The sequence below is a fragment of the Calonectris borealis genome, chromosome 1, assembly GCF_964195595.1.
Source record: "Calonectris borealis chromosome 1, bCalBor7.hap1.2, whole genome shotgun sequence".
Lineage (NCBI taxonomy): Eukaryota > Metazoa > Chordata > Aves > Procellariiformes > Procellariidae > Calonectris > Calonectris borealis.
In genome coordinates, this window is record NC_134312.1 from 2,672,090 (window position 1) to 2,684,112 (window position 12,023).

General features: G+C 43.5%; 1 protein-coding gene across 16 annotated transcripts in view; it reads right to left on the bottom strand.

Moving 5' to 3' along the window:
- The window catches only part of EXOC4 (exocyst complex component 4), a 404,931-nt gene that overhangs the window by 287,469 nt on the left and 105,439 nt on the right, over positions 1-12,023 (bottom strand). For all 16 annotated transcript variants that reach the window (XM_075142390.1, XM_075142380.1, XM_075142401.1 and 13 more), the window contains exons 8-9: positions 10,526-10,671; positions 4,440-4,528 (exon numbers count right to left, since the gene is read on the bottom strand). In XM_075142390.1, the coding sequence (XP_074998491.1) occupies positions 4,440-4,528; positions 10,526-10,671 (235 nt within the window). The remainder of the gene's footprint in view (positions 1-4,439; positions 4,529-10,525; positions 10,672-12,023) is intronic.

Consider the following 12,023-nt stretch of genomic DNA (forward strand, 5'->3'; position numbering starts at 1 on the left):
CCTCGGAGCTCTCCCACCCAGGTTTTCTCAATCTTGGCACACGAGGCTATCCACGAGTAAGGAAGATCACTAGCTCAGATTAGGCACCTCCTGAAATAAAGATTATCGTCCACTGAGCTTTCTATTTTCGGTTATGGCTCCTTTTGCTTCTGTTGTTGGCTTGCATTTATTTATTTTTTATGTTTTTTTTTTCCAACCAACTGGCATCTCCAGAATCCAGCTCCTGCCACTGCCCCTTTGCCCCAGCCACACAAAATGTAGACACGTAAACCCCTGGAAGACAGACTTCAAGGCACTTGCACAAGGCAACTGTGCTGGTGAAGGCTAGATCATGCTAGATCATGTGAAAACTAATCCTTTCAGGTACATACAATGCACAAATCATGTATGAGCCATGCTCAGTACAATGAAGTTAAAACTGGGGTTAGTGCTTTTAAAACACATTACCAGAATACGCAATCAGAAATCCAGACATGCATAGATACTATGCAGAATAGCAGTGGTCTTGCTCTTTATTTTTTGCTTGAAACCATGTTTCCCAGATACCAGCTACATTCAATTTAATGAAAAAACCTGGAGGCCCCTGCAGACTGTCTCCTGCCTTACTGTGCCGCCCGGTGACACCCTCCTACCATCTGCTGTCCCCTCCTGCAGTCCTTGACATCCCTCAATGGCAAGAAACCACATTTTTCGTTTATTCCCAAGAAATCATTGGTAACTGAAGGCAGCAGCGGAATGAAATAAGGTGCACACATGGGATTCATTCCACCAGTCAGCGACAAGCAACCACCTCTCTGGGGAAATACAGCAACGTTTTAGCCTAGTTTCCCATGAAAGTAAGAGTTATCTGATCTTCTGTCTGTCCAGCTGGCTGTACCATCCTCACCACAATTGAGCTGGTGAGCCAATTTCTGCCGAACGTGGCAGAGGCATAGATCTTAAAAGCAGTAAATTCTTAGAGGTTTTGTGAAAACAGCCGTGCAGATGAAACGTGTGCCTCCACGGAAGGAAAGGCTGCAGTGAGGACGTGTTAGCTCTCCACGCTGTTGGACCAACCAGCCAGGCAGCAACCAGCACATTTGCTTCCACAGCGCGGGGCTGCTTGCTCGGTACGTACTTCGCTTGATCCAGCCATGGTACATGCTTCTTTTGGTTTAGTGCGTGGTTTGGGGACAAAGGCAGGTACTGGTGGGTGCCGGGAAGAAAGCAGTGAGGGGGATGAAGCAGGTTTAGAGACATGGTGAGAAGTGTGGCTAATGAAGGAAGGGGGTTAAGGGAGGAAAGGAGACTCATCTGAGATGAACAAGGCTTCAGTCATTCAGCTGCTCATAGAATAAACTTATTTGTTTTTAAAATATACCCCCATTATTTAAGACAGTCTATAAAAAGAATATCATATTTGACAAATGGCAGGAGAGCTCCAACAAGGAAAATGTAAATTGCCCAGCCAGCACATGGCCAAGACGTGCTCTTGGGGGAAAAAAAGAAATGCGAAGCTTAATGATGATCATTACTTGTTTTGTAGAGAAGAAACCACCTCTGACGCTGTACTTCTGACAACAACCTGGGGCACCACATCTATGTTAGTCTAGAAGGCGATATTTCAGTTACGTATTTGCTTTTTTTTCCCCCCTTCTTTTTAATGACAATTGTCAAACAACTTGTGTGTCCAACTTGAAGGGAAAAATACATGGCCTAAGTCTTCCTCCTCCAATTTCAGTGGAATAAGACACAAGAATTAATCCTTCCATCTCTACATCACTTACAGCGGGTCCCTTTCTCCCACTGAGGGATAATGTGTGCCTTGTGCACTGCACTATTTCAGACCAAATGAAAGAAGTTAATGACAAAGCATCACTCTGATCTTCACACATTTTAAGGCTATTTAAATTAAATTCTTATTTCAAAAAGTTGGCATGAGCCAAACTTTTGTAAGTTCTTTTTTTTTTAATGCACATATTTCTTTGAAGATCTTTTCAGGAAAAAGATTTCCTAACAAGCCACCCTTCCCCTGCTGCCACTGAAAAATCATCCCTGTGGATAAGGCTGTCAAGAAGAGAAACTGTGTGGCATTCACAGAAGAGAGTGTCACATGCCTGCCTTCCAGTAACCCGAACAATTAAATTGTATTTCTCTTTAAAAGGGGTAAAAAAAAAAAAAAAAAAAAAAAAATCAAAATGCAGATCTTGCTGTGGTCTGGGAGTTGGGAAGATGAATGAGCTACCTAAAAGGGAACAGCAGCTTATAATAGAAAGAGAGGACAGTACATTTTTAACATAAAGTTCAAAGGGAAACTTTTCTTGATGGTTAAACTGCAAAGATTTCTCAGCAAAGTCATCTCATCTATTGTCCCTATTGACTGCCTACATTGACTTTTTGTCACCTATTGCATCACGTTCAAACTCTTCCAATTCACCCAGAAAGGGCAATATAATCTTGTCCCTATCTACACTAATTCCTATATTTTGTCCTTTACTTCTTTGTCAGCTCATAGGCTTTGTTCTTTCCAACCCCGCGCTAGCTCAGCAGCTGGAAGTCCGCACAGCTCTTTTGCATCCTCCTCTCTTGAAAACGCTCGCAATCTCCCACTCATGACAAATGTTGTCTCAAGATTTGTCTTATATCAATAAGGAGTCACTCTTTCATGAAATCTGGCTGTGTCCGTCAGTAACGGGTTCTGAACCCAGGAAAGGAGCTATTTGAAAACAAATCCTCAGTTCCGCCTAACAGCAACGGTAACCACAAAAATACCCAGATCCCAGCCACAAGGAACCTGGAAAACGACACAAACGTGGAGTGAGTCAATACTGTTCTCTACTGTGTTTCTACAGCAACATGGACAACTGGTCAGGTCAGGGTGTGGAGGCAACGGGGAACGACAGAATGCAACAGGACTCGTCCCAAAGAGACCTGAAATTTTTGAGGCAAGTGTTGCAGGCTCCCTGATGGCCCCATCACTGCTCCAAACTTAGTGCCCTCAATACCTTCAAAATTCTTGGCTTTGAACCCACATTTGTCCCATGCAGTTTGTGACATAGAGCTATTAACTGTAGAGAAGTAACTACTTAAATCCTGCTGCCCACTGGTATAAGAAAATGATGGGGCTATAAAACAGCTCACACTTTACAACATCCTGCTGAACTGGGTAACTTCTTTCAGTTAACCCTGGGCACAAGAGCACGTGATGGATTTTGAAGGTGAGAACTTGAGTCTCAAAAGGTAAAGAGCTGTAAGCTAAACACCTTCCAAGTGTGCATAAATTTAAGAGACAGGTATCTCCACTTTATTTTATTCTTGTATGCTGTCAGATCATAGTGTGGGCCACCATCAAGTTCAGTACATCTTTATCTCAGATTCATCCAGAAGTATCTGAATATTTACCATAGAGTGAATCATTATATCCTTACTCATCAATACTAAGATCATCTTTGTAGAGTCATCTAAGTGAAGCAATCTGTCCACAAGAACACTGTATGTCTCTCAAGGCTTCTTTTCACACTTGTGGGTTTAACTTGTCACTGAGGACAACTAAGTTGTAAAAGGAGGAACGGAACATAAAGTCATCCAAAAATTCTCTCGTAAATTATAAAACATCCTCTATTAAAAGCCAACTGAAAATTATCATGGGTAAGATTTCAAGAAGAAATTCTACCCTTATCCATCACTGTAATATTTGAAGAGTATATATTATTTTCTTGTTATGATTAGCCCAGTAAGAAACTAGAATAGATGATACAGAAGAATTTAGTCCTGATATACATTATCATGACAGCCTCAAGATCTTCCCTTGATTTTGCTCCCAAAACCAACAGTTTTATAAATTAGACCATTCAGGAAAAAAACATGAAATGATGTCCTGCTCAGAAGAGAGAAAACGTTTCTGTGTATATACAATACTTGCCACGAGCAATATAAACCAGCAAGAGCAGTCCAACTTTTCAAATTCACTATTTTCAAACACTCTGCAACTCTTCATCTTCAAGTGTTATACAAAAGACAAAGAATTGGTCACTTTAGTCCATACAACAGAAACTTGCAACTTCAAATATGAGATGACTGAGCTTAGCTCCCAAAGCAATCCAGGGTAAGTATCACATTCAGCATATGATGTAAGGAAATAAACTGCAGATAAGGAAGCAGACATTAGCTCCAACTATCCAAAAGCAGTGCTCACGGTGAGATTGTTGGCATTTCACCCATTGTTTTATGAGTATCTTTTAAGACCTCGACCTCTAGCTGAAAATGCAGAGGGAATACAGAGAAACCCTGCTGCTTCACAACGTAATAAGAATAAATAAACAGAGCTTAAAAACTGGAGAGATTTAGACAGCCTGTGTGGCAAAGTAGAGAGGTATTAATACCCTGACATAGCACGGACAGGATATTCAAGCTCCTGCAAAAGACAATTATCCAAAGTAGCACATTATCCACTACCCCACCTTGAAGTTCTCCACTTCTGCTGTACAGTTCCCTTCTCTGCTCACGCAGATAGGCACTCATGCTAATAGCATGGGAGGAGGACTCAAACCTGTAATTAAAAAAAAAAAAAAATCCAGTCAATTAGCCATCCATAGAAGCATCCTTCTTGTAAGCACCAGTCAGCTCTAAACAAAAAGGACTTCCCTGGATGTTGGAGCAAAATTATCAAGGCAGACAGAAGCATATTTTTCCTATAAAATTCCATCACTGATGCACCACATTCTGCCACCTCTGATCAACACAGCTCTACCAGCAGCCACCCGTGACACAGACCTGTCCGCAAAGCACAGAGATGCTCCTCTGCTCTATCAGCTGGGAGCACCCAGGCATTTAAGTAGGAATGGCCCCCAGAACTGGTAAAATCCAAACCAAAGCCACAGGCTAGCACCATCTAAATTGCTAACGGACCTATACACAAAAATTAAAAACTAACATTCTCCTGGCAACTAGGGAGCAATAAATTATTATGTATTTATCCTATGACTCTAATACTCCACAAGGACCAATCTCAGAGGCAGACACAAATATTTTCCAACTACTAGTCCCATAAACATGATTTTTGCCATTGATAGTGTCCTGATTTCGGCTGGGATAGAGTTAATTTTCTTCCTAGTAGCTGGTATAGTGCTGTGTTTTGGATTTGGCACGAGAATAATGTGACAACACACTGATGTTTTAGTTGTTGCTAAGCAGTGCTTATACCAAGTCAAGGACTTTTCAGCTTCCTATGCTCTGCCAGCGAGGAGGTGCACAAGAACCTGGGAGGGGGTATAGCCAGGACAACTGACCCAAACTGGCCAATGGGATAGTCCATACCATATGATATCATGCTCCGTATATAAGCTGGGGGGAGTTGGCCGGGGGGCAGCAATCGCTGCTCGGGGACTGGCTGGGGGTCAGTCGGCGGGTGGTGAGCAAGTGCATCACTTGTCTTCCTGTGTTTTGTTTCTCTCTCTCTCTTTTTGTTGTTTTTCTTCTCATTACAATTTTTTATCATCATCATCATCATTATTATTATTATAATATTTTATTTCAATCATTAAACTGTTCTTATCTCAACCCACAAGTTTTCTTTTGCCCTTCCAATTCTCTCCCCCATCCTACCGGAGGGTGGAGAGGGTGAGCGAGCAGCTGGGTGGTGCGTGGTTGCCGACTGGGGTTAAACCATGACAGATAATAAAAGGCCACAGACTGGGCACTGACCTGACACCGTGAGGTCTCAGGACAGCTCTGGGCTTGCCGTGCCCTGAGCTGGGTGTCTCTGTGATCACAAGTGTCCCGTGGCCACGGGCCTGAGCTCAGCGGTGGGACACCCCACATGGCCAAGGGCTGCCGCCCCGGGCAGGCACTGCCCAGCAAACACCAGATCTTCGTGTGCCCGGGCTGGGCGCTGGGCAGCTCTGCCACTGGTGCTGGGGACCAGGGAGAGGGAGGAGGCATTGGGACAAAGCATCTTCAAATAGCCAAAGTGGACACAAGACTTAGAGGAAGACGTCTTTCACGACCATCAAACTCCTCAAGGTGAAGACCTCAAGACGTTGAGGATTTGCTGTAACACCCCTTGCCCCCTCCCCAACCCTTCTGCTAAAGACGACTGAATCAGCTTTAGTGCTGCCCAGAGGGACACTGGAAACACGAGCATCACACCAGAGAAAAGGGGCAAGCATTTGTAAGCTTTCTTGTGCAACAGTGTTAAATTTATTACTATTAAGGAGGCTTTTCTGCTTTAATTTGGACTGCGAGTGTTAGCATTATTGCAACGGAACTAATAACAATCTAACAAAATACAACACTTAAGACTTTAATTAAAGGAACAGTAAATTCTTGGCTCTGTATTTATGATGTGCTCCCTTTTGCCCCTAGTGAGATATTAAGCGTAACATTATCGCCATGGCCCAGAGGTCTTCTCCAGGCATCAAAACCAGAAGCTTCAGGTCAAGGCAAACTACAGCAATAAACCTCAGTCTCCTCCTTTAGAGAGCGACTCAGATTATTCCTCAGAGCCTTGGACTGGCTTTTCCTGCAGGATCTCATCACATTCACTTCTTTCCCACAGCCATCCAGTTTCTCTCCCCTATTTCCCCTCCTCTGCTCTTTCCTTGATCTGCTCTTCTCCCACATTCCTATTTACACTTAACTCCTCTACTCTTGTAACTCCTTTCCCCATGCTGATCCTCCCACAGCAAAGCTTTCAAAATATTTTTGTTTTACGTAGAATTACACATAATTACAGCCAAGCCTGAGACTAATGTATTGGGTGTTCAACATCTGCTTGTACAATTCACTGCTTTCCCACCAATGCCCAATTTCCATCTTGCAAACCTGATCTGTAGGGAGACGGCCACCTGAACATGCACTTGGCTACCTTTTGGAAGAGAAGAAAGCCAGGTTTACGATGGCATGAACTACCTGAATTCCCGAAGTACCCCCCATCTGAAGTTTTCTTTTTTAAGCCAACATTAAACAACTAAATACATCATGACTTTTTTTCTTTTTTCTTTTTTTTTTTTTTTTTCAAATTACACCCATTTTAAAGATAGGGAAACAACAATTCGAAGTCTCTTCCAAATGCTAGCTACTGATTTCCAGAGAGCAGGACACAATTTAGGACTCCTCATTCTCCCCACTATTGCTAGAGCACACAACTAGCAAAAAGTACTCAGTATTTATAAAATTAGCTTACAGCAAGCTATCGCAGGACACGACACAAACACCTGCATCCGTCTGTGAGTAAAACACACGGTGGAGCCCTGCCCTAAGAGACTTCTGAAGTGAGGAATTAAATGCAGATATTCTGATGACAAGTGGGAGGCTCCTCTGATTTGGACAGAGCTAATGGAAAGGCAAGAAAAAGAGCCTTGCAGCGTGGCACAAAAAGCACTGAAGGTGGGAGAGGAGACAAGAGTAACACTCCATCAAACATGTGCATCCCTCAGTGGACTGAGAAATTCCATTTCAATGGAGATTTCCACAGATACAGTGACAGCTGCCAGAAGACAGATAACCAAATAAGAGATCCCAGTAAGTGCTGCTGTCACTGCGGTGCCAGCAATGAGTGGTAAGAGACACGCTGCTCCTATGAGGTTACGCACCTTCGCTTTAAACAATTATAGCCACCCTCACTCTCTGCTGACAAAATAATATACAGCCTTACACTGTAGGTGAAACAGGGCATCCTTATTCCTCAAACTTAAATGGTCCAACTACACCCAAGAACAGACACAATATGAAAAGGTGAGCAGCCCTATTTTGCTCCAATATACATCTGCAAGTTCGAGTGAATTCAAAGAGTGTAATTCTCAACCCAAATAGCCATTGGAGTGTTAAAAAACAAAAACAAAAAAAAGGGGAATAACCATGGGGTAACATGACAGGGGCAGGAGGCACCTCTGAAATCCTCCAGGCAACAGTTAACCTTCTAATAACAGAAGATTACATAGACAGCTCATCCTGTGAGAGGGAGAAAAGGCAGCGCAGAAGACTTCCATTTCTAACTGGGGCCTTAGGTACTCTGAGAATACAGCCACCAGACACACATGGCCATGGGGCAAAGCACAGGGAGTTCTGGATAATCAAAAAATAAGTTTTAGCTGGGGGGAAAAAAAAAAAAAAAAGAACAAACAATCTGTAAAGAGGATGCAGAACAAAAAGCTCCCCTCCTACTTGCCCAAAACAGCCAATTACTGTCAGTCTTTCCCATTACTGAAGTTCCTGCATTATTGTCATGGTTTAACCCCAGCCGGCAGTTCAGCCCCACCCAGCCGCTCGCTCACTCCCCCACAGCGGGATGGGGGAAAGAATTGGAAGGGTAAAAGTGAGAAAACTCGTGGGTTGAGATAAAGACAGTTTAATAGGGAAAGCAAAAGCCGCACGCGCAAGCAAAGCAAAACAAGGAATTCATTCACCACTTCCCACCGGCAGGCAGGTGTTCAGCCATCGCCAGGACAGCAGGGCTCCATCACGCCTAACGGTGACTTGGGAAGACAAACGCCATCACCCTGAACGTCCCCCCTTCCTTCTTCTTCCCTCAGCTTTATATGCTGAGCATGATGTCATATGGTATGGAATACCCCATTGGCCAGTTTGGGTCAGCTGTCCTGCCTGTGCCCCCTCCCAGCTTCTTGTGCACCTGGCAGAGTATGGGAAGCTGAAAAGTCCCTGACAAGTATAAACATTACCTAGCAACAGCTAAAACATCAGTGTGTTATCAACATTCTTCTCATACTAAATCCAAAACACAGTGTCGCGGTTTAACCCCGGCCAGCAAATAAACCCCACGCAGCCGCTCGCTCACCCCCCGCCTCTGGTGGGATGGGGGAGAGAATCGGGAGGGCACAAGTAGGAAAACTCGTGGGTTGAGCTAAAAACAGTTTAATAATTGAAATAAAACGAAGTAGAACAGTAATAATAATGAGAGCAACAACAATAACAGAATATACAAAGCAGGCAATGCACAATGCAACTGCTCATCGACTGCCGACCGTGTGTCACGAATGGGGGGCGAACCCCCCCACACCCCTGGTTTTTATACTGAGCATGATGTCACATGGTATAGAATACCCCATTGGCCAGCTGGGTCAACCACCCCGGCTGTGCTCCGCCCTCCCCAGAGCTTCCCCTGCACGTGGCAGGGCATGGGAGGCCGAAAAGAGAAAACAAAAGCCTCCCCGGTGCACCAAGCAACAACCAAAGCATCAATGGGCCATCAACGCTCCTCTCACACCAAACCCAAAACACAGCACACACCCCAAGCTACTGGGTAGAAAGTTAACTCTATCCCAGCCGAAACTAGGACAATTATTTCGCCACCATATAATGATCTACCTCCAATCACGAATGAGGGGTTCTTTATTAAAAAAAAACACCCAGACTTCACGGATGCCCATGTGCAGCAAAATAAAGGGTGAAACCACCAGCTCACTTCCGATCGCTCCCCCTCCAGCAAATATTCCACTATATTTTTTTCAACCTTGGACTCTCTCCACTCCGGAGAGCAGAGCCTCATACGGCTAAGCACCGCGCAGATGGGTAGTGAAAGACAGCCCAAGCCCTGCAGCAGCTTATAGTCCAGAGGGGTGCGGAGGACGCACCAGATACACTGCTCCTGCTGCAGCTGAGCACGGTTAAAAGGTTAATGCCTCAAGCTGCTGGTAACTCCCCACCACTGGTCCACTCTGCCATTCCCTTGAATCTACCGTGAAACTTGCTTGTTCCCTCACCAACTGTTTTTGAACAATCTCATTGTAAAAAAAATCATTTAAAAGATTATTTTGGCAGTACTGAGTTAGGGAGCAGCCACACATGCAGTTATGCTGGCAGAGCTGAGGAAGCTGTGATCCTTGAACTTGGAGCACCCGCTGCCAAAACAGCACATTTTGGTGTCCCCCAAAATCCTCAAGAGGCCAAAGAGAATAACCAGCACATGCAGTCACGGGAAGAGATGAAAATTCAGCACAGCTCCCCTGAATCTGGTGTAATAACAAGACCATCTCTCCTCTCCTGACAGTGCTGCTCATCAACAACTTCTCTTCACTTCTTATTCTTGCACATCAAATTTGTTCCCCCAAATCCTTCCCTTGGTCACCTACCCTCTCACCCTCTCTCTCTCATTCTCCTCCCAACCACGTAATTCTTTCCACTCTGAACTCCAAATTAAGGGAGCTAGTGATAGGATTAACCGCTTAGTCTATCTAGTAATTATACAGTTATCTTAATTCTCTTTGTCCGGTCTCCTTTATCGGTTTCTTTAACAGGTCCTGAATTTACCGTGGGCTAAGATAGGTGTAATGTATCACTACATGCTTTGCGGCAGCTTGTATAATGGGATCCCAGTCCCGAGATGAGCCCTGGAAAGAGCTACGCTCTAAAAACCAGTGATGATTCCGTAACAGAGATCCTACCGAGGCTTCAGCCTTGGGCATTAAATCCCCAGCTCAAAATTTACACTCCTCTCTCACTGTGAAACCGCAGTTAGCAGCCAGTGTTGTGCAGTACTTGAGGGACCAAAGACGGCTTAGGCACAGCTTTAACATCGTCAAGCACTTACTTGAACAAAGGGTTTTTAGGTCTTTGTGGTTTCTTCTTTGCGAAGAACGCTGCAAATTCTCTCCCAGAGCTGGCGTAGCTAAGCTGGGTGGACGGCTCTGAGGCAGTGCGAGTGTTCTTCATGTCCAGATACTCAGTCAGCAGCATCTGCCAACAGAAGGAAGGGGAACTCAGCATTCAAAATAAAACAGCATTATAATGTAACTTGAATGTCTAGGATCTTTAGGTACTCTGTAAGACTGGAAGATTAATAAAAATCTCAAAAATTCTAATTAACAGAAACCTAGCTTTATTTTCAGAAATGTGATCCTAGTGACTTATATGCCACTGTCACTAATTTGGTAAAAGCTCATTTTACATTACTTGACCAACTCAATCTGCTACAAAACCCTGATGGTACCAAAGATACCTTGCAAGAAGTCCCCACTCCTCCCAAAACTGATTCTATCAACAGCAGCAACAGGGAGATGGTGGGTGGGTTGTTGGCTGGCCTTTACAGACTGATTACATACCAGAGCTCTTAAAACGTAAAGGTTAGCAATATTGATCTGTTCAGTTACAAAAACAAACTTTATATATGCGTATGTATGCCTATATATTTGCTATGTATTTATATGTAGAAATAAAAAACATCCATGCATGTGTTCAGGTAGATGTGCTGCAGGTCACATATGCTGTTGGAAAAAATCCTGGGAATGCTGCAAAAATTGCCCTTTAATAGCCCCCAAACCAAACATGCTGCTTTTACCATTGAAAATACGAATTCCCACAGCCGTCAGCTCTGCCAACGTAGTTTAGGATTGATTTTCCTCCAGCCCAGTATACTCAGTAAGGGGTTGGGGGGTCCCTTTTTGAGAGCAGGGTCCCCTTTGTGTTCACCTGAGCGCAAGTCTTTAAAATACATGCTTATTGTTAAGAGTAAAAATAATCACTGTGCTAAGTTTTAGCAGTAATTTACCAAATCCGTTTGTATTCACATATTTGCATTTTATCTTCTCTACTTGAATTAATAATGCTAAAATCGCCACAAAAATGTAATTAAACCCTCAAACTTAATCAAATCTAAAAAAAAAAAAAAAAAAGAAAAACACTTGGCAATTTGTTCTCCCATTATGAATGAAACCTATTTATAATGGCTTCCACGACTCTGGTGTCACTGTATATCCAGGACTAGGAAACGAATGTAAAGCATGTAACACAATACTTGGCTTCAAGATTACAATAAGCCAACAGAGGTTTGAGCTAGAAACATAATGAATTATCCCTGTTCGTTAAAAAGTGAAATAGAGAAAAGATGAGTTTGTGGTTAGATATTCAGAACAGTCTGAAAACGCCACAGATAGGGAAAAGAAGAGAAAATTGTTAATTTATGGTATTACTAGATATCCTAGGCAGGGCAGGATGGCTAGACGCAAGGCTCTAAAAAAGTAAAAAGCTGTAAAAGAAGTGAAAATAGCTGGTTTTGAGAACTATTCTCGAAGTTCATCTTAATGTTATAA